Source organism: Synchiropus splendidus, chromosome 1 (genome assembly GCF_027744825.2).
Source record: "Synchiropus splendidus isolate RoL2022-P1 chromosome 1, RoL_Sspl_1.0, whole genome shotgun sequence".
Classification (NCBI taxonomy): domain Eukaryota; kingdom Metazoa; phylum Chordata; class Actinopteri; order Syngnathiformes; family Callionymidae; genus Synchiropus; species Synchiropus splendidus.
The window spans coordinates 27,067,419-27,090,516 of NC_071334.1; the positions used below are offsets into that span (position 1 = coordinate 27,067,419).

Genomic DNA, 23,098 nt, shown 5'->3' on the forward strand with positions numbered 1-23,098 from the left:
CCCACATGGCACAGTGGACAAAAGAGTTTTCATGGCGGCATCTTCATTTATTCATTGTGGAGTTGTGAAGCTCTGACCGGACAAGCCTACATCTTTTAGGGTCCGAGTGGAAACGTAACGTCTCCACCTAGCTTGGGTCTGGCTCTGAGTGTCCTCCCAGCTGGATGTGTCTAGGAAAACCTTCCCAGCACCATCATTACCAGACACTTGGTAGTCTGCTGCACTTTCTGCCTCTGTCTCTAATGATGATGTCATCAGGATCAATTTTTTTCTATTCCAACCCTCATGGAAATTAGAGAAAGTATTACTGATCTCCTCCTTAATTCTAGGTGGCTACTGCTGGCCTTATCTCAATTTGTTTCCCCTCTGCCCCCTCAGCAACCCGCACGACTCATAGCCTGTCATGGCCCCGTCCTCCGTCTTGTCCAGATAGTCATGTATGCTGGATCGTAATAGTAACTTTGTTTCATCCTGAAGCGTTCTCTGAGTGCCTGAAGATTACCGTATTTTCCGGACTACAGAGCGCACCGGAATATTAGCCGCACCCACCAAATCTAAGAAGGAAAATGGATTTTGTTCATACATAAGCCGCACCGCTCTATAAGCCGCGGGTGCACCGTTGCTGTCTGCGCCACAGAAAATGCATGAGGATCACTTCTGGCGATCCTCTAGTACTAGTTTTGAAAACGGGGTCCAGTGTCGAGACTGCCTCATGAAACAATCTTGCCAATGTTCTGAACTCCAGTCATGAACTCCTCACATCTTATTTACATTTAAAGTGTTCAGAAAGCGCTGTTTTCACCCTCCAGTAGATCGTCTCTGTCAGCAGAGCTGCGGACACGCGGGCGAAAACAGCGCAATTTGAGCGCTTTAAAGGTAAATAAAACGCCCGTGATGTCATCGGTTTGATGTGACGAAGCTCAATATTTTTGCCAGCAAAGAGCATGCTCATTAGACTCTAAAAACTCGGGATGCTCCGAGAGACAGGGAGAGCACTCAACTGAAGCAGCGCGGTGTCTTCAACCTCCTGAAAGTTCTCACTCTGGACGGTTGCAAAAGTTTCAGATTCACCGCGAACGCTGCATCTGACACACACAAGACTGCAGCGGATTCGGTCCCGGTTGATTCCGTCTTAAAACGACACCTGAGAAAGGCTGCTCATCTGGCGCGGTGAAATGATGATTATTTCTCAGGCAATATGCTTCGCGTTCTGAACGTCACGTTCAGACCGGCGAGTGTCGCGAGTGACCGCTGGTTCCTGCAGTTTCACTTTCATGAGCACCAGAAAACTCTCTGTGCTCCGTCAAGTGCTGGTGTTTTAAATATCGTATTGAATTCGTGGCGTTGACGCCCTTTAACGTGCATGTGCTGCAGGATGCAAACTTGACATTCATCAGAACGGCTGCTGTCACATGTGATCGGATTTTGTGACCAGCAATGACAGGCAGTGGTCGGCATTCACAGATCACAACGAGTTCAGCCTTTCATAATCGGTGGCCGATTGATTGGAATATCCCTGTAAAAATCAATATATTAGCCGCATCGTTTTATAAGCCGCAGGGTTCAGACCGCGAGAAAAAACTAGCGGCTTATAGTCCGGAAATTACGGTAATGATGCTGACATGTGCATGGACTCTGCTGACACGAGCCACTTTCCATGATTCTTCCTGGATTCTTTCATCATCCTCATGCACACATGTTGAACCGCTGATGCTCCCTGTCATTACTGAGTAATGATAATGCATTGTAATGGCAGTGTACTCTATATTCTGAAGTGATATCTATGAATAATGGATCCATGAATGAATGTTCGAGTGAGTCAAGTGTTTCCCTCCGTCCTCTGAGCTCGGTCTCCGCCCTCCATCTCTCCCACTACTGGATAGTCAGTTGTGAGATACAAATCACAAGAAGAATGCATTTTCTGCCTCTCTGTTGTCATTGTGCCACGTAATCGGTTCTGATTCTATTTCTCTTTTGTTGTACTGGTGCTTCTACTAAACTCAAATGCTGATAGGTTTTCCTTTCACACTCAGGCGGAAAGTGCGACTGAAATGACTCTATGAGACAAATGTTCATTTTAAAGTGGTTAGCACACATGAAGCATGTCGTGTTGACTGTCACCAGAAAAATTCCTGCACTACAGAGAAAAAGTGGATCTCAAAAATGAAAAATCTACACTCTTTTTTTAGAAGTTAGACTCTTGCTTGAGCTGATTTCCTGTTCTTAAGTGTAGAGTTGATGTGTTCCCATGTGTGTTGCCTCTGGGCCCTTGGGTTATCTCAGACAAGAACAAAAGCGAATACATTTAGTATTATTGTTGTTTTTGTATTGCCAGTGCATTTAGTCATTTGTGGGAATGGTTTGACAGAGTTCCACAACACCAGCCATGTTTGTGGTAAACCTCCCTGCCAACACAACATTGAAGTGGCCCACTAGCTGTACACAGGACATACTTGAGAGACTGGTCTGGGAATGCGCGGCAGTGTCCAGGCATTTGTCCAATACGGCTTTTAAGTATTCTTGCTGCCTATGTAGCTCATCTAAGGGACAGGCGTGCATTATTTTGTGGGCTCCCCATCCCTCTCTTATGATATTGTTCCTGTCACCAGATATCAGCCACAAAGCAGCAGAGCAAACTGCAGCAAACTGAGAGGTTTGCGTAAAGACATTTTGTGAGGGATTACTGCATTCAGCTCACATGCTGGCTAGGTGTGCGAAAAGGTGTCCACGTTAACTCCTCTGTGTCTTCTCTCCCTCCCGCTGCACACCTCTCCCTCTCTTCCCTGCATCTCCCTGTCTCCTCCCCCTTCCCTCCCGCTCCCTCTCCGTAGTTGTTCTACCGTGTGACAGAGGAGAGGGCTCGCCAAGCAGAGCTCTACTTGGTGGGCATGGTGTGCTACTATGGCAAGCATTACTCCACCTTCTTCTTCCAGACCAAGATCCGCAAATGGATGTACTTCGATGACGCCCACGTCAAAGAGGTGACATACTGTTAATGTCGGCATGCTGCATCGCAGGGGGGAGGAGGTGCTGTACAGTAGCTGCTGCACTCGTGACGACGAGAGCTGTGTCTTGAGTGCTGCATGGTCAGTTCTTTTGCAGTGTTTGCAGCTGCGGGTCGATGATTAAAATCCTGTTGTCAGATGTCGATCTTCATTTCTCTACGGAAACGGTCCCTCGACCTGAAGCATGTTTGGGATGAGGGCAGTAATGCAAAAGTTTCTTTTGACCTCCGTCCTCACTTTTTAGATGCATTATAATGCCGCACCAATGTTTGAACGCAGTGTTATATTAGCAAAGGCACCTTGTGGGTGAACGTGTGGAACGCTACATCTAAAAAGCATGAGCATTTCATTATTATCTATGTTCACACATGATTTCTTTTGTGTTTTCTGTCCTGTTTCACCTTAAGATCGGCCCAAAGTGGAAGGACGTAGTGTCTCGCTGTATCAAAGGCCACTATCAGCCACTGCTGCTGCTCTATGCTGACCCCCGTGGGACACCGGTGATACTGCAGGACAGCGCCAACCCTTGTACCAGCTCCAACCCACAGCTGGATCTCCAGCACTGCAGCAGCAAGGCCGGTTACGACAGCGAGGACTCTGGTACAGAAAGCTCAGATCAGATTACTGTGTTTATCATCCAGAGGGCGGCCGGGTCACAGCTTTAATGCTCTAGCCTTCAACCCTCTAATGCAACTTGACCTGCCACAACTTATTCTCCTAACTGGGCTGAAAGCATATGGTGATTGTGGATGAAGCGAAAGGTCACGCGGCTTTGTCTCTATTCCTCTCCAGGTCGAGAGCCCTCTATATCCAGTGACACCCGGACAGACTCGTCCACAGACAGCTCCAGCCACCGCACATCACGCAGTCGGCCGCTACACCAGTCCACCGGCAGCCACCTGTCCAGTGATTCCCAGAACACGGTGGTCTGTAATTACAACATTGGTACGCAGTTGCACAGTGCAGACACCAGAGGTAATCCATTATCAATCAACACTAATGATTGAGCTGCATTATTCAGAAAAACCCGACACACTTTGTCAGGGAAGACAAGAAAATGGGCTGCTAGCACTGAAGTGACAGCAGCCGCTCAACAATGTACATGCAGCAGTAGCTATTATTCATGGATGAATCGTATAGTGCACGTGTCAAACTCAAGGCCTGGGGCCAAATTCCTGCCCATTTCTAATGACCAGCAACAGGAAGAGTCGGCTTCAACAAGCTCAAGTCACTTCAACATGGCTTCTGTTTCTTTATAGACTGGGTTCCGTGTTAATATAGAGTACAGTAGATCACTCCGGCTGAGCGATCTACTGGGCAGAGAAGAGAAAGTCAGTCGACGGACAGGAAAGTTCAACACAATGCAGACCTCGAATCACACTTAACGTGAAGTGTCACCGTGATGTGTGTTTGAGTCTTGACGGCTCAGCTGAGATTTATTGTCTTGTTTTGCACAGCGAAAATTCAGAGAGATTTCACTGTTTTTATATTCAGAATCACTTTTAATTTTGTTTTTAATTGGTCAGCAACAGTGCTTTGGATATTCAGATCGAGCTCTGTTATTAGTATTTGAGTACTTCCAAATGACAGTCATTAAAGCAATTAATTAACATATCTGATAATTACTTTAAAACTATTCAAATATTCTATTCTATTGTAAGGAGCAGCATTTCAATTTGGTACTCATGAAAATGATGACCCTATTGTCATATTACAGCAGGGTATGTAAATAACAATGAATTTACATATCAAAAATGCAACAATAAATGATTGATTAATAGATTTATTTACATTACAGTTGTTAATTCTGCATATAACTGTCAATACTGAGATAACTACCTGTTATTTATAAGTATCAGTGAAAAAAGTCATGAAAAATGTTGTCCCTCCAACTCTTTCCAGATCTAGCAGTGGAGGGTCCTCCCCGCCCTCCCTCTCCTCCTCTGCAGGAGTACAAGGAGACGGCCGTGTTCCTCCTCTCGTCTCGCCGGCCGCTCACATCCTCCTCTTCCTCCTCTCGTCCCCTGTCGTCCTCCTCTTCCTCAGGAGTGGGTGGCTGCGAAGGTGGAGCAGGGGGGCCACACTGGGAGGATGAGAGCACCAGTAGTGAGAGCAAATCCAGGTAATCGGTCGTATAATCTGCCTCACAAAAATCGATTCTGTTCTCACAAAGTGTTTTGCGTAGTCTACCTTCAAATGCAGGAGTGACTTGGAGTGATGCGCGTTGAGTTGCTAATTCGACTGCTTCTTAATGAGCATTAGAAACTTCTTGAGTTGTGGCATGTTAACGGCATGGCCACGGTTTGAATGACGGCTGGAACGGTTTCAGAAAATTGGTCCAATTTTTAAAGATGAAATGTCACACGATCAAACATTTTTCAACAAAGTGCAGACATCGAAACAAATGGATAAAGCACAACACATCATGGAGGTGGACATGAACATGCTTGAGGAACTCAAGTCGCAAACCTGGCTGGACATATGAAGAGACGGACCTCATGAGGATTTGCTGTGGATTAGAGACAGATTTACTAAAAAAATAGCGGTAAATGTCAAAACGTTCCCCTCTGCTTCAATGTTTCTCAATCGAGTCTTGATTGGCTGCGTTCCTTGTCTTTTTTTTTTTTTTTTTTTTTTCTGTGGATGGAGGGGCACAGTTTCAAAAAATCCTGGCGGAAACCCTGCCCACTGATCCCAGACCTGATCTTTAAAAAGCCAAAGAAATATCTGACTTTGCTTGATGATGTAGCAAATTAAATGTTTGGTGGGTCTACTGTTAATATCCTGAACAAAAAAAAGTGAACGCGTGGCATGTGCATCTCTTTCTCCAGTTCTTCTGGGGGTTGCTACAGACCGACCTGGAGGCCCAGACGAGAGGCGCTGAACATCGACAGCATCTTCTCCCGCCACAGTCAGCGAGGCTGCAGTGTGGGCTACCACACACTGCCAGGCCCGTCCCTCCCTCCAGAGCCAAAGCCCTGCTTCCCCCTGCAACGACCTGCGACGCCCCCCAAGCCGGCGACGCCAGAAATAGACAGGAGAGGGGTCGGGCAGTTGGAAACAGGATTTGGGCTGGTCGGGCAGCCTCGATCTGTGGGTGGCGGGCGGACGATGGGCCCCCCTGCCCCTCCACCTCTAAGAGGGGTGGAGCACCAGCCACGTTTGATCCAGAGGATGGAGAGTGGATACGAGAGCAGTGAGAGGAACAGCAGCAGCCCTGACAGGTAGCAAACAAACACACAGGACAGTTTCCTTGGGTGCCACAGGCCATTCTGAAAACCTCCCTTTAACTATGACATTCATATAAAGCCGTCTCGGGACATACTTCAGATCAAGGGTGGGCTATTTTATATTCTGCAGCTGACGACAGGCACTGTGCCATTAAAACTCCTCTTAAATAAGCCTTTCCTTAAAAAATAGACAGCCTAACATTTTGAAACAAGGCATATAGAATATATAAAAATCGTAATCTTAAACGTCTGTTTATATATTGAACTGGACACAAAACAGTCTGTTTTTTACTTTATTTTTTGCTTTTTTCGGGTTTTGGTCTCACTTTCTCTCCTCAGGGAAGTGGGACAACACAAAAGAGTTCTGATGTCCGGACCCTCATGGCGCTCTGTACCCAAGTCAAAGAGCAGTGGCGCCATCTTGCAGGAACTGCCCTCACCGAGCTGTGTCAGCAGCACCTACATGGGTGAGTACTGGCTGAAATGTCAGTTGTACTGTGACTCTCCTTTCTGCCATTTTTTCTTCTCCTTTGTCAATTCTACATTTATTTTACTCCTGCTCCTTTCATTGCATTTTTACATCTGTCACGTGGTGTCTTCTGTCTGTCTTTTTATCTCCACCTCCCTCCGTTTTTCCTTCCCTATCATTCTCATGTCATAATCAACTGTGCCTCTCTACCACAGGATCATTATTATTTTTTTTTTTTTCTTCCTCAGTCTCCCCCGAAAATTCTTTCCTCTGTCTTCCATTAGTTAACCTTTCTGCATGTTTGTTTGCTTTCTAATGTCTTGGAAATCATCTCCTCCATTCTGTCTTTCTCTTCTACTCTTCCATTCCTCGCCACCAAGACTTAACCAACTATTTCGACCAGTTGCTTGCAAGTGTTCTCTCTGCGGCTTACATATTGACACGTGTTGTCACATGACCTGTCCAGGCTCCGGGCGCAGCGAACTGGACGAGCTGCAGGAGGAGGTGGCCAGGAGAGCCCGGCAGCAGGAGCAACAAAAACGGAGGGAAGCGGAACAGGAGGCGGCCGTGGGATTCAACCCCAAACCCAGCAAGTTCATGGATCTGGATCAGCTCCAACACCAGGGTACGGATGACACGGGGGGAAAGAGATGAGAGAGACAGGGTGAGAAAGATAGAGACAGACATGTTTGTGTGAACTTTGACTCATTCACTTCCAGTACCACAGACAAGCTAGTGGCTAATGTTAGTATTGGATGGCCCTGGGGCCGCAATCTGGTCTGAATGTGTCCCAGACTTGTGTTGTTTCACAGCAATTTACATACAGTTTTTAATGACTGGTTGTGAGGTGCACAACATACATGACAATCTCAATGCAGAGGTATTTGAAAGTATAAAACTCCTTAACAAACAAAAATTAAGCTGCAAAGCAAAAACAAATATTCCGTCAAAATAAAGCCTAAAGGAAAAAAAATCTCCTTAGCTCACAAAAAACATAGACAATACAGGTATTAAAACACTTTCTGATATTGAAAGTATAAACGTTTCTTTTCTTATTCTTATTTCTTTTCCTAAAATACTGTCCCTGCTTTTGCTAAATCCTGTTTTTTATTTCATTGGATAAAATGACACCCTTTCCAAATGAACAAACTAAAGTGAGCTCAAGAATGTTAGTGATATTAGCGTTTTTGTTTTAGTCCTCATGTAATCATCTGTGTGTGTATGTGTACTGTACCTGCGAACTTGAGGGACCTATCCTTGGAAACACACCTTCTTGTGGGGACCTTTCACTAAGCCTGAAATTGAGGTCAAGCCTAAATTTGAGGATTAGAACTTCAAAATAACCGGGTCATTAGATTTGAATTGAAGTTTAGTTGGTTAAGTGTAGACATTTGATTTGGATATTTCAGGTTTAGGGTGAGCGGCTGGGGAAAACATGAAAGTCAATGAAATGTCCCCACAATACATAAAATCATGACCGTGCGTGTGTTTGTTTGTGTGTGAGAGAGTGACGTTGCGTCTGTATTAATGCCTGAACTCTTCTCCTCTTCATCTCTTCATTTCCATATCATCCTCTTTTTGAGGGTCTCCTGTCAGTCTGTGTGTGGGCTTGTGTGGAGCTCATGTTGTGCTCCAAATCCCTGACGTGACTGGAAACAGTGCTTTACCTGTTTAAATGTTTGACTTCCTTCCACCTCTGGGAGGTGATACTGCAGATTTGTCAATATGTTTGCAGAGCGCATCTGAAAGTCCTGATTCTGAAATGTTCGCCACTGATCACATCTTCTCAGTTCATTAGTTTGGAGAGAATGATTCCATTTACACCTCGTCAGATTATTGCTGGAACTCATTCTCAGACTTGTCCTTTATGACTTATTCCCTCCTTTATCTTCCTGCTATGCCTCCTTCCAACCCTTAAATCTTTATTTCTCTCTCCCTTCCCTCTTTTCTTCACCTTTATCCTCCATCCTGTCATTGATCTTCCTTCCCTCTGCTGTTTTATCTTAACCATTTGTTGTGCCATTCTTCTTCTTTCATGCCTCAAGCATTCATTTGATTCCGTCTTCTTTCCTTTACACAGCCATTCATTGGCTCTGTCTTTCCAAACTTTCAATTTTGCCACCCTTTTACAGGTATCTTCGGTATCTACCCTCTTCCTTCTTCACCAGTCTCCACTCTCGACACTGTAGTGTAGTTTGGGTTCCCTCCTGCCCCATCCTTCATCCCTCCTTTACTCCTAACCCCACTTTTCTCACTTTTCTTTCGTCCTCTTTATCTCCATTTACTTGAATAGTTTCTCCTTTGTTTCTTCTGCCCCTCCTTTCTCTTCTCTCTTTATGATTTCTTCTCCTCACTTCTGGTCTCTCATCCTCCAGCATCCATTCCTCACTCCCTCCCTTGCTACTGTCCTTCTTCCTTTACCAGAAAATGCTTGGCCTTTTCATGAATTATTTTTATTATTTTTTAGTCATAATAATTATGTTATTATAGTGCTTAGTGATAAACATACACAAATGGATTGTTTTTTTTCCTCTGCTACAAATGTAGGTGACATATTTCAGAAAGTGGCTTTGGGCGCGTATACCTGGGGATCTGGATCTCCTCTGGGTTTGGGCCTTCATTTCTTTATCCCCATAAACAATATATTTCTGATTTGAATAATACAACTGTGGTAACACAGGTGATCTACAGTATTTGTGTGATGTGAGAGACACAATGTAATACAGATGTTGTTTTCATGAAGTCAGTTCAGGTATTTTTCAGTCACATTTTCCATCCACAACTTACATCTATGAAATCAATTCCTTTTAAAAGCATTCCGGCGCTTGTATTCTATTTTCCTCTACCAAACCGGCTCTTTGATGTTTGTGTGTGTTTGTGTGAGTGTTTAAACTGCAGGTGTGCATGTTTTCCCCTCCAGCTCAGCAATAACTAAATCTGTATCAGGGATTATTTTGTCGTGTCCTGTCTGTCCTACTGTGTGCTTTAGTGTGTGCAGCCTCTTGAACTTGACACACACACTCTGTATCTCTCTCTCTTTCTCTCTGTCTCTCACACACACACGCACACCCACACACCCCTGCGTTCAACCTTGATGAAGTGAAAGGACAACTGGCGAACGGACAGATGGCATCACTATCACTGCCATTACATAAGAGAATTTGGTTTCCCACAGTCGTATCGATGGTCACAGACGGGCTCCAAACAATCTGCCTCAGCGTTTTAGAGGACATTTCAGCCAGCGACAACAGAGCTGCCATCATCCGGCCTCCGTTCTGGCTCTCTTCTGGGTGTTAGCAGTCCTGTTGTCCCCTCTTCTTTTAATGAACTTACCCACCCTCATCCCAGGGTGCGTTCACAAGGCTGCGCCGTAAAAAGCTGCGGCTGAATGGTTATCCGTCATCGTCGCAGGTGGCCTCTATGAACGCAGCCTCAAGGTTTTTCATCTCAGACTATTGACTTATTAACCATTGAGTGTGTTCTGGGTTCACTTCTAATCGTTTACAACAGTGTTGCAAAGTGGGACGACTGCTATTTCGGGTGGATTTGTTTCTAAATGACAAATTACAGAAAAGGTTGCGATAGAGTGAAACTACAGAAATACGAAAGCTCTACTGCCAGATGTGAATCCACAGACAGTATCATGAGATGTGGTGTTTGAGTTGCAAATAATGCAGCAAATCTATGAAACTGTTCTTCATATTCATACATACAGTACACTGCAAGAGTGACTGTAGTGAAAAATGATAAGTTCGAAATTTGACAAAATGCACAATGATGACATTTGCTCAACTGCTATTGTTTCATAGAGATGTAATACCTCGAGACAGTTTATAAAGAAATTATGTAAGATGGCAATATAATAAGATAAAGATGAATGGGAAATACTTGCAATAATGTTACAACACGAACGAAAAGTAACTCCAGGAAAAATGGTACACTGTTCTGAAGCGAAGGGCAGCATTGATTTACAGTATATGTTGTTGATAAAAATGTGGAAATCTGTGGAAATATTCCAAAAGCATTATTAGAAATATGACTTAATCTAAATGGAAAATCTCTGGGACAAGCTGCAGCATTTGTACGTGCTGCTTCGATATGATACTTTAAAATAATAAGCGACAATTACATTAACGTACAAATAAATACCACAGAATTTGATGTGTAATTTCAATAGTAAATCGCTAACATCAGCAGTGTTTAAATTTGACCGCAGAAACTGGACGAATCGTCGAGCTTGATAAACGCAAGCAAAGGCTCTGTCTGCTTTAAACAACAGGTCAAGATATGTATGCCATCCATCATCATTTGATCTTCAGCTGGTGATCCTGATTTATACACCTTATATTCAAAAGAACGAAAAAGAAAAGGGAAGTCGTGCAACTTTGCAACACTACTTGTGTGTTAAACAGTCCTGAGTTAAGTAACAGAGCGTTTCGCATGCAGGCCCCCTCATAACCACGTTTTCTTTTCTTCTTCTTCTTTCTTTGTCTCTTTTTGTCTTTTATGGTCTCCATCCTTCACTCTTGTCTGTCTCACATTCCCGTCTCCTTCCTTTCTATCTCTGTCTTCTCTCCCCCTCTGTTTCTAACATCCTCAGCTGTGCTCAGACCCCTGCATGAGGCTAACGCTCATAGCGGATTGGCTGTAGCTGCGTGCATGAGGAGCACTGGGGGCCCAATCAAACGCAGGCAGGAACAGGAAATGGAGCGGGAGACAGGAAACGTCCACCCACAGGGGACCCACAGGTACCACTACAGCCGTCACCCGCCCCCCCCACCACCACTCTGCCATCCTTGAATTCCTCTCTGACGATCACGATCAGTCGGCATGGCGTCATGATGATGACATCACCGAAACAACCTCAGCGAGAAATGAATTTTGATACGTCATTTTTTTATGGCTGGTAGTTGATATTGTCGGTTTTATTTTGTAATCATTGGTGTGTGTGTGTGTGTACACCTGTGGGAGTGTTGCAAAAGACACACATCTAGCTTGCGTTGGTGGCAGTCAAGATGTGCGTCCGTGTCGTCATAAAGTGTGAAGTTTCTTTGTGTGCTTCACTGCTTCCCGTCATTGGTGATGTTCTCTACAAAGGTTCTCTGCTTCCTCTCTGCACCGTAGCGCTGTCAGTGTGTCTCCGTCCTGTGTGCTGCTGAGCAACGCAATCGCAATCACACTTCCTGCGCTTTGGTGTCTCGCCTTTTGCTTCTGGCTGCTGCAAGTTTCAACGTCTGATGTTGTTCTGTGGGAGGTGTATCTCAATAGGAAGAGGAGAAAAGTGCCGACCTAATGTTTTAAAGGAAGACAAGTGAGGACTGCAGTTAGTGATGTGTGCAGTTTTCTCTCATGAAAGATATTGAAGCGTTAGGTGTTAAGTCATTTTTCGCATGAAAATTAAACACAAGACTGTTAAGTTCACAAGATAATTACAATCAAATGCTGTTGCATTTTGCATTTATTACTTAATTTATAAAGATGTGCTTTGTTAGCCATTTACATTAACATGTATTTATCAGCCTCTTCTAACCTGAATGTTGTTCAGTGGATCCCTTATGAGCAAATTTGCTTGCTGTAGCATGTATGCTGACTAGTTGCTCCCTATCTGGCATCACTGAGCCATGAACACACCAAAACCCTCCACTCTTACAGATGCTCACTATCCACTAACTTGAACAATCGTCTGAGTCTGCCAGCAGCTGTGTCTTTATGTGTGCACACTTGTGTTTGTGTGCTTGTTGTTGTGGCACAATTTTGTGCCCTAACCCAAACTAATTGATAATGGATACAGGGCTGTCGCACATTCATTGTATGACACACATCATTTTAACCGTTTCACACCCAAGATCTAACATCGCCCATCTGGTGATGCTGTATTATGCAAGCCGCTAGTATATAGTAGTATATAGTATAATGAGCCAGGTTTTAGAGATGAAGTACAGGAGTCCGCTCACTGTTTTTAGCTTATTACCACTTTTTTTCTGTGGAAGTTGCACCTCTACCCGGAGAAAAGGGGGGAGGGAAGGGTGACTCATGCATGCAGCGTTCAGAGACTACATGCTAGTCAGGCGGAGAAACGGTAAACGATGAGCAAAGCAGTAGCACAAGAAGCTCAATATTGTTCCACCAGAGATCTCAATCTACGATAGCCTGTAGAGGACATAAAGCTAGTCTCATATTTGATGGATTCCTCAACGTTAATGTTGAGGAAGGATAAATATTTGTAAAACATTTGTTTCAAATGTGTAACTTGACTTCAATATCAAGCAGCAGCTGTCACTTTACTTCATATACACGTGAGGATAACCCATGCCTTCTATACATATTTTCAACATATTCAGTATCTATTATATGTCATGCATTTAACAGATCTGCACAGGACAAATAAGACAATCGAAATATCTTTTTTTATTTACGCAAGGTTGGCATGGTGGAGCACTGCGCCGAGATGGTTCAGGGTTCGAATCCAGCTTGGGATCTTTCTGGGTGGAGTTTGCTTGTTCTCCCTGTGCCTGTGTGGGTTTTCTCCGGGTACTCTGGTTTCCTCCCTCCACCCAAAGGCATGCTCACTAAGTTAATTGGACGCTCTAAAATTGCCCCAGTGTGTGTGTGTGTGAATGGTGTGTGTGCCCTGTGATGGACTGCTGACCTGTCCAGGGTGTATTCCTGCCTCTCACTCAGTGACTGCTGGGATAGGCTCCAGCACTGCCCGCAGCCCTGAATAGGACTAAGCTATGGTTCACTGTATGCATGTATATTCATCCCATTTTCCCCTCTCAATGCCAGTTATGCAAGTTGCTAATTTTGCACTAGCATTTAGAAACCTTTGTAAAACATTACAACTTAAGGCTTGGCCACCATTGTCCAGCTGCTAAGCACCCAGTCGCAAACCCTCAAATCCCACGTGGCATGCTGAAACCAAAACTTGAGAGCCCATTGGATGCTACATGCCAGAATACGCAACTCAGGTTCATTTTAGATTAGATTAATGGCGAAGACTAAGCTAGCTAAATCATGTGTCCATGGCACGTATCATCTAAGTTTGACGACATGTCTGAAAACATTTTGCACAGATGTGCGATTCAATCCAGTGCCAACACTAAATCAGTTATTCATCGCCTAATTTTTTTTGGCAGCTTTTGTTCTTTTCGAAGTCAGACTTGCATTAAAACTTTTAGAGAGGCTCTGTCTTTGCAAGTGTGTCACACCCTCTGTCTTTTTGTTTTGCGGCCCAAAGCCTTTTACACTGTACGTTGAAGTGAGCTGTGTAATGGGGGCCAGTCAGTGACGCACGCTGCAGCTGCAACATAGGAAGACCTGCCTGTCTACTGTAACACAAGTGACTGTGATGCTGTGTCGTTGTTAAAGAGGATGTTGGACTATTGGCTCTTTTTGGATTGGTCAACAAACAATAGCAACAACGCCAAGTCAGGTTCCCTCACTTGATCAACACAAACGTTATATGCAGTCAGCAAAAAGCTCCGTCGGATTGTGATTCGTCAGCACAGGCATTTTAGTCCTTATTTGATGAGGAGTCTGTTAAACTGAGGCAGTTTCAGTCCAAATATATTAATAGAGTGCACATTTAGACCGCAGGGCTGAGGTGAAAGAGCAGGAAGAGGTGGGGGTAACAGCTCAGCCTCTTTTATTACTTCCCTCTCCTCTATTGATCAACACAAGCCGCTGATTTATAGCTCACTGCTGCAAAGGCTGCTGGGTAATTACTGAGGCTGAAAAGCGACAGGAGAGTTAATGTGGGGGATGGGGGCTGGCACTCGCAGACACTCGCTGCCCTGCTCGCGCTTACATAAAAATAAACACACAAATTTACTGACTCACGCAGGCACACTCACGTGCAGGCGAATGTGTCTGAAGACAGGATCTGCTAATGTTCCGCATTCATCACATCCGCATGCATGAGCGTATTCAAATCGATAAAGTAATATAGTGGCCCGCTGAGCTCCCACCACATCCATCGCAAGTGTTGATGTACTGCGCCAAGATCCTGCGCCTCTGAGGATCACCGAAAAATGTGATGTAGCATGTGCAGCAAGATTCTGCGGCGATTGTGGCTGACTGGAGCGGCATGGCTGTGAGACCACGTGCCGGATCATTGTGGGTGTGCGTTTGGCTTGTTTACCCCAGTCGTGACCTTCCCTCTATGCAGTAACTCACCTGACGTCAGTAGTTTTTTTCCTCCCTGCTGCGGACTGACTGACACCTCCCTCCCCCCTTCCCTCTCACTTGTGTTCTACAGTGAACAGCCTGTCCCGGTCCAAGTACTGCTGACGCCCAATCTGGAGGAGGAAGAGGAGCAAGCGTGGCCCACTGAGGACCCTGTTGCGGGCCCTGAACCACCGCCTCCTCCCTACCGTCCCCCACACCCTCGATCCTCACTCACCCTTAGCATCACCCACCCTTGCGCCCCTTCCTGCCAAGGGGTGGAGGAGAGGGCTGGAATTGAACGTGAGGAGAGAGAGCAGGGTGGGGGAAGCGGGGTGAGGCTGTGCGAGTTGCTGCAGGCGGGCGGCGTCAGTGTCCGCCCCTTGGGGAAGCACCTGGCCATCTCTTTGCCCTCACTTCCTCTTCGCTTCTGGGATACTCACACCTTAAAGGCCACACACTCTGACCCTGCACACACACGCCACCCCCCTGTTCTGTCTCCCCCGTCCTCACCCAAACCTGCGGCTGCCCTCCATCAGCGCCAGGAAGCTGCAAACTACAGCGCCCCACGCCACTGGTCCTCCTGGAGTTTAGACCGTCCTGACGCTGTCGTGACTCCATATGACACCCCTCCGGACCGCTGTGGTCCTGTCCAGCCGCATTCGTTCAGGCAGAGCTGCAGCAACAGTTGCCACTCGTCTCCCAGGCACTACAGCTGCCAGCATGCCCCGGGGCGCCGCCGTGGTCCCAGCTGTGACCAGGAGGTGGCTGAGCTGTCTGAGCTGGACTCCCTTTACCAGGCCAGTCTGCAGGCTGGAAGAGCAGGTACCCACACAGTAGTGCTGAATGCCATTTTGGTTTGCCAACACCGCTTCATCTCCTCCCTAGCTTTTTGTAAATACAAAGTCAGATATGATTGTTCATTGACACGTGTTTTTAAAAATATTTAGGGCTCTGACTTCACTGCATTTATTTTGAGTCCGTCATTACAGAAAAATCAATGCATGTAAATGTCAGATTCCTCATGGACCAACAGTCTTCCAGGGAACTTTTGTCAGTGCGCCGATTCCATTAGAGAGTGTAACGTCGTCACCAAAATGATAAAGGGCACTCAAAGAGAGACCAAAAATTTAAGTATAGACAACTTTTTAGTGGTTGATCATGATTGGATTCAACTAATATGCGACTAATCATAAGTAATTTATTGTTATTATATATTATATTATAAGTTGAGTCTTACTTCTGAATGAAATGGAACAATAACTACAGTGACACTTGCTGTGGAGCTTGAAACAAATGTGTCATTAGAATGATGTGGTTCTGCTTTCCAGGCTGCAGCCCCTCAGAGAGGCTGATCTCCCGTGTAGGAGGTCAAACTCGGTCCAAGACCCCTAATGCGGACATGGAGAGGAGTGTGTACGGGTCGGACGGCACCAGCACCTCCACCTACCTCAACAAGGTAGCAGGAGTCCAGAGCCACTCCTGACTGACTGACTGACCCCTGTAGGTCTGACTCTTCTCCTCTGCCACTGCAGCCACTGATGTTGCAGGATTGTCGGGTGGGGTCTCATGATGGGGAGAACATGAGGATTATCGGACGCAGCCTGAGCGGGACAGTGGTGACCTCCCGCCGAAGCCGCCTGACCGCGACTCGCAGCTTTGTAAGTGTTCTTCATTTTGTGCTCTGCTTCCCCCTTGTGGCTGTGACGTTGTAGTGCACCCATCGTGATTATATTTCTGTCCTGCTGTTTGATCTCCATCTGCATCTTTACTCCGTCCTCTCTGTCTCTGTCTCCTCCAAAGGTGAAGCAGGCTGATGTCAGCTCCTCCCCCTGCTTGCTTCCTCTCACCTGAGCTATTCCATCACATCATCCATCCACCTCATCACCTTCACATCGCCACCTCCCTCCACTGCTTCACAGGTAAACTGAGATCACGTCTGATTTCTGTTTCGCTGCTGTGATCGGATCAGATTTTATTTGAATGGGTTTTTTTTTTTCCCCCGAGAGGTCTTTTACTTCATGGCCAGCCACCACCATTCGGATTAAAAGTAGGGTAAGCCCCTATTTGCATGAGGCCGTGTCCTGGGGATGTGCGCTGATCTATTAAGTCCACCCATGCGCGCCAAATTTTATTTAAGAATCCATCAGAAATCATTGAAATCTCTTGTATAAAGACAATTGTTCAATTAGTCTGACATTCATTTTAATAGTGGTAATATGGTGCATATGAATCACTTTGTTTCAAAACCTTTATCACTCTGTCCGAGTGTTCCGTATGGTTTTGTTGAAACATTTTATACACATCAAATTAACAACACAAAGTGAGGCTTTTGATTTTGATTCGTATCATAATCACAATTATTCAATCGACTATTCAACTCAATTTAAGCTGTCATTGAACTTTCAAACTTTATTGAACGATGAACAACAATAAAACAATGCGTAAAATATAAATAAGAATTTAACAGTTAATTTTAACCTTCATCATGTAGGTTAAATGTTTCTTTCTAGAAAGCTTTAGAGGACAGTGGAGACAGGAGACGATATTTCCAGCTGAGCAGGCACTTGGCTGGGATGCATGGGGTTTTTTTGTGGTTCTGATTGAGCTTTTTTTTAGTCATTTTTCATGAGATCTTGAGAGAAGAAGTCACTTTCATATTTGAGCAGTCTTCCTCGGCGAGCTCTCTCGCTGACAGGCAGAGCTTAGCCCTGAGTGGATCACTGTGTGTAGCGCGCTCACTGTGCCCTCCGCAGTAGCTTCGCACCAGGGACGAGGTGTGGTGCAGCGTTTAGGTGCATCAGGACAGTATGACACGGGTGTTCGGCTGAATAATCGTTTCATGACTGAGAACTTTATTTATTTAACTTTATTTAACTTTATTTATTGCTTGAAATGCATCAACAAATGTCTGTCATGCTGAAAATATCCCGCAACTGAAATGCTAAGAAGCGAAACACTGGTGAAACTGAAAGTTTTCTTTTCAATTCAACTTCAAAAATACATTTTTAATGCATTTTAATTAAATAAATGAAATTTCACTGTGAATAACTGTATAATTACAGATTATAAACAGTAAACAGGCAAGTAGTTAGTTTAGGCAGCCAAGTGAAATTACAGCTGAGACAGACGGATCAGTGGTTTGATTTTTAGAAAATCTTTTTTTGGCATGACAGTGCCCTGATAGCGAAACGTGTCTGACCCGGATATGGGTTAGATGTACTCGGGAGTCCGCGCCGGATCCCGTCCAGATGATATTTGAATCATGGGCTACATCTGGTATGGATCCCAGGTCCAATGCGGATGTTAGACAGATTTGTCCTGGAGTCGCAAAATCAAGTTTAGTAATGGACGAATCCGGACCACATCCGGCCCAAGTCAGGGCCAAATATGACCGTCGGATTCCAGACAGCAGTCGACTCCACTGTCTGTCTGGTGGATCTGGCCAGGATCTAGTGCAGAAGCGATTAGTGTGTCTGACTCTTGTGAGAATCTGATGACTTGTAGCCAGATATGGCTGCTACCTAGGTGATGTCATGTGATAGGTAGATCTGCGGGTAGATCTCATAGGTCCCTCAGGCAAAAACATACGCACCTCGTAAATGTTCAATGAAAGCCTTTTATCTTTCAGAATTTTTTGTCAGAGGGAATAGGGGGCAGTCAGAAACAGCAGGAAGCTTCATTTCATCAATTTAACTTGGGTTCAGAAGAAGATAAAGTGTGCTGTTAAAGACAGCATTTATGAGTATTTACAGTAGAAAAAGTTCATCTTCTCTCCAGTGGACTGTCAGGATGGTAAAATGTTCAAGGATGTTCAGTTATTGTTTTTTTTTTTTTTTTTAACAAAATTTAAATGTAGTCTCTTTTTTCCCTCATCCAACCTCAGCTTGTTGTCCCGAGCACGCAGTCACCCTTCAGGTCAAAAGTGTGAACCTGCTTCTCCTGTCTCTGTGGTCCAGGAGCTGTCGGGGCCTGCAGGGAGCTTCTGGCTGTGTCTGACAGGGGTCAAGCTTTCGTCTGACCGCAGTCCAGCCGCGCAGAACTGACGGCGGCCACCTCGACGCGTGTGGCGGGCTGCAACATCGGCGCCCTCTATTGGCCTTGATTCTGGAGGATCTCACCAAACCGCCCGCTTCTTCAACAAATGCACGCACACACTGACGTAGACGCCTGCAGCACCTGCTTAGCCCCCTGTTGCCTTCCTCCTCCCCCTTTGACCTTCTACTCTGTCTATGCAGTCACTCAGACCCCTCAATAAAACCTCAGCCCCTTCCCCTGCTCCCGAAAACTATTGGCCACCGCCCCCCCCCCGGCTCTTCTAGGTGCCCTGTGCGTTCGGGGCCGGTACTCGTGGCCGGTCCGAGCGAGGACCTGAGCTCTCTGCAGACTCCTGCACTTTCCTGGAACCCTAGCTCAGGGGGGCGGCCGGCTTGCGTAGCCACGCCTCTTCTTCTTCTTTCACGGGCATTTGACATGGGCCGAACCAGGTCTGTTATCGATGGACAGCCATATGTTCTGCACCTTTTCCTTTTTCGATGTTTGTTTACGCTCTTAGTTTGCTGCGTGCGTGCACAGTAACCTGCCCGAGGACGAACTCTTGAGTCCTGTACAGACTAAACTCATGTATGAAACCTGTATGTTCATTAATAAGACCTTATGGAATGTTGATCATGATAATTAACGTAATATGACAAACAAATGGTACTTCCTCGAGTCTGCATTTTAACTAGAAGTGGAGTGCACTTCACAAGTGTCTAGCTGGAGTTTCGCCACCTCCCAAAATAACAAACGCTCGCTGACAAATGACAGCTCTCCCATTTTTTCTGGGAGAATGAACAAGGAAAGTGCTTCAGTCCCTTCTCTTTACTTAATGCTCCTTTTTGGTTTTGTTTCGTTTGTTCCGAAATGAAAGGGCAGCTGACGTGGACTAAACGTTATCTGAAAGTTTGCGAATGCAAATGAAAAATGCTAAAGCTTTTGCGATGCTATGCTAGTGGCTACGATAAGACTTTTCGTACTGCTCTGAAAAAAAATACTTTTTTTCTCTATTTCTTTTAAACTCAAAAATAATTCTTTAGTTACAATTTATTTTTATTTTATCCAAAACGTTTTGATATTTGCTGTCACAGTTTAAGAAGTGGAGCTTGTTGAGAAAACAAAGACCAATACATTGACTTGATGACAAAAACAGAATTCTCAATTCGAATTTTTTTAGCAAATTTTCCTATTAAGTGTTATGTAAAAGTTAACTCTCACCTCCTATTTTGGCCCTGCAGCGATTGTTTTATCGTATCTGAGTGGATTCCAATCGACTTTGTGACTTAAAGTTGGGGAATAACTGGTCACAGTTTTATTTATTACAAGCATGAGTGTGTCCATTGATCCAACAGTTTCCTCCTTTGTTTTAGCGACCTAAACTCAAAATCAATATATTTCGTCAGTTCAACATGAGAACAGTCGCTGATGGTGAGTTTTTATGACTATGCGTTTTTTGCACAAATGAAAGTTTAGCTTTGGATTTCAGACATTTCATTGTGAGCCACTTTATGTCATGACAATATATTCAAGACTGCTATATACCTATGATTCCTTTTGTGAATTTATAGTTCACAGTTATATATAATATATTAACAAGATTAACTTAAAGAAATAGCCAAAATATGTTTTATTGTCTGTTACCTTGAGTGGTATCTGCAGCCACTTTATTTCAAAAATTGAAGTACAGCCTGTAAAAATCAATGGACGTGAGTGCTGGTGCATTATTTTGTTCATTAAACAAAGTGTTTGCGTGATTTGAATAATAGGCTAAGAAATTATTTACTTTATTATTAGCCGTTCCACAGGTCACGTGATGGGTCGCATGAGGCCAGTCCACGCATTGGTGCGGTCATTAGGAGCAAATCTGTATTCTTGATGCCAAATTAGTTAAAATATGCAGTGAAGTGAGTTTGATTCACACTTAACATTCTTTGACATGTTTTGCTTTAAAAATTGCCTCGAGTGACGCCGTCATCCTCAAGTGATGGCTGGGTTTTGATAAAAATCACCAAAAGATATTAACTTGATGTGTTTAGAATGAGTGACTTGATAGTATCAGAAGCTCAAGCGTCAAGCAAGAATGCTTGAAGCAAGAAAGTACATAGCGACAGCCAATTCTTTTCCATTTGTAGGAGCTATGGAGTCAATTTGGTACTGTGTATGACTTCATATTTCATGTGTTGTACTGGCTTCTTGGTGAAATGTCGTTCTACCCTTTAGAAATGAAGGCAATTGACTCACAATATTGCTGTCTAAACAAATCCCTGAAAAATTGCACAGCGTATCTCTGGCTCTATGTGTAAATTGGTAATTGAATATTATCGACGAAAGGGAGTGGAAGTGCACTTTTGAAGGATGTGTGACAAGTGTGAAGGCTGTGACAGAAGGTCTCAAGTTCAGACGGACGCCTCTTGTATAAAATGCTAAATGGTTTTTATCCTGTGAAATATTTAAATGCTATATGTGATAGAGGTATATTTTCAGGCCGTGAAGTTTATCCAGAATAGTCAGAGGTGAGTGAGGAACTCGGGGATCCCCCTCTGTAGGTCTCTGATTCTGTTTATGAAGACATGTGTGACTATTTAACTATATGAAACATCACTGGCCCTTTTGGATCGATTGTTAATTCACCAAAGGTTTAGCTCCAGAGTGTATTAACATTGTTGTCTTTTGTTTATCTTTAGCTTCAGTTCCAATGTTTCTGTTTTGTTCCTGGGAGTTCCGGATTCGGGAATGTAGCCAATTGTAGCGCATGAGTCCGCTATGCAAATCAACCTTCTTTCATGATCCCGTTTTAGGAGGCCAACACCCCAAAACCTCTCGTGGACTCAGGCAAGAACCAGACAAGATCTCATGTTTATGCTGCTGGAGAACTTTGTTGTTCCACATCTGTGATGGAATACAAAAGAAGAGCAACAAGAAGAGGATGGAGAGCGAATGAATGTAAACTAAAGCAGTTCGTGTGAAGGTCGGAGAGATGATGCACCAACTGCTGCGGGTGTTTCTGCTTGTGGAGACTGTGTGTGTCACTGCTGGGGTGGTGTTGCTCGGGGAAAGAGGGAACCTGTATTTTTGCAATAAAGTTATTACCGATGCACTCCCATTGGAGGCGTAACCACCGTACACGGTCTGTGTGTTTTATTTGAAATGCATGAGCCACTTTCTTTCTCATCTATTCTATCTATCTATATAATCAGAGCTAACGTTTGGTATTTCAGAACTATGCATCAGACAAACAGAATCCCTTCCCATTCAGTGGCATTGGAGATATGTGTAGTTCTTGCATATAAAGATATGCAAGAACTACTATATCTATCTATATATATATATATATATATATATATATATACCCAAAAACCTGTTATATCTATCTATCTATAGAGATATATATATAAATCTATAAAATCTACACTACACTGGCAAGTGTTCCCAGCAGGTTGGTGATGACTCTGTAGTTTGACTCTAGTGCCACTAGATGTGAGCAGTGATCTTGTCTTGTCAGAGTGTCGTGCTATTCATCAACTATTACATGAATGCGTGTTAATATAAGCAAAATTTGAGTTATTGACACAACATTTTGAATGAGTGTTATTATTATTATTGTTAATATTCTTATTAAAAATTTGCGTTGCTCATTGGAAACACATCACAGCTGAATTTGATGATAAATGCCAAACCATTACATCAGAAAACACATCTGACATTTCTCTTTGGAATCAGGCGTTTTTCTTGGTGCCTATATTCAATCTAAGGAGGCCACCCAAAGTCACCTGTCTCACGAGGCATGTGAAGATGAAGAAGGCGAATGTTAAACTGATACAGGTTTAAAATATTGGACCTGCTGTTGGTCCTGTAATAAAATCAGTGCAATCTAAATTCTGGGATTGAATTTATTATATAACTTTGTTCCATTATTGATACATAGTGTACAATTCAGGCAATATTTAGCATGACTTACATTCCACAGAGAGAAGAACAGTTTAATAAGAATAATTAAAAACTGCCCCTTATTCCCAGTTTCCCTACCTAAAACTATTGCCATGAGTGTTCCTGCTGGAATCATAGTTAATATTGGTTAAATGACTGAAATGTGACTCATATATCAATCATTCTCCGAGATTTCACATGGGGAGGACTATATAGCAATAACTTTAAAAAGTAGCAGTGTCATGATGAGGTACTTTTTGCATCAT

The 23,098-nt window shown here is 44.2% G+C and overlaps 1 protein-coding gene across 4 annotated transcripts in view; it reads left to right on the forward strand.

The window, feature by feature from the left end:
- usp54b (ubiquitin specific peptidase 54b) overlaps nucleotides 1-22,020 on the forward strand; it is a 46,391-nt gene extending 24,371 nt beyond the window's left edge. For 2 of the 4 annotated variants that reach the window (XM_053853621.1, XM_053853622.1), the window contains exons 9-20: nucleotides 2,832-2,981; nucleotides 3,413-3,605; nucleotides 3,798-3,980; nucleotides 4,908-5,127; nucleotides 5,837-6,229; nucleotides 6,575-6,702; nucleotides 7,171-7,329; nucleotides 11,305-11,452; nucleotides 14,962-15,692; nucleotides 16,199-16,326; nucleotides 16,403-16,528; nucleotides 18,827-22,020. In XM_053853621.1, coding sequence (XP_053709596.1) covers nucleotides 2,832-2,981; nucleotides 3,413-3,605; nucleotides 3,798-3,980; nucleotides 4,908-5,127; nucleotides 5,837-6,229; nucleotides 6,575-6,702; nucleotides 7,171-7,329; nucleotides 11,305-11,452; nucleotides 14,962-15,692; nucleotides 16,199-16,326; nucleotides 16,403-16,528; nucleotides 18,827-18,913 — 2,646 coding nt within the window. In that variant the 3' untranslated portion in view covers nucleotides 18,914-22,020. Of the gene's footprint in view, nucleotides 1-2,831; nucleotides 2,982-3,412; nucleotides 3,606-3,797; nucleotides 3,981-4,907; nucleotides 5,128-5,836; nucleotides 6,230-6,574; nucleotides 6,703-7,170; nucleotides 7,330-11,304; nucleotides 11,453-14,961; nucleotides 15,693-16,198; nucleotides 16,327-16,402; nucleotides 16,529-16,670; nucleotides 16,790-18,826 lie in introns of all 4 variants that reach the window. The other 2 variants (XR_008413664.1, XM_053853623.1) reach the window with 2 other exon arrangements.
- Nucleotides 22,021-23,098: the final 1,078 nt, after the last annotated feature.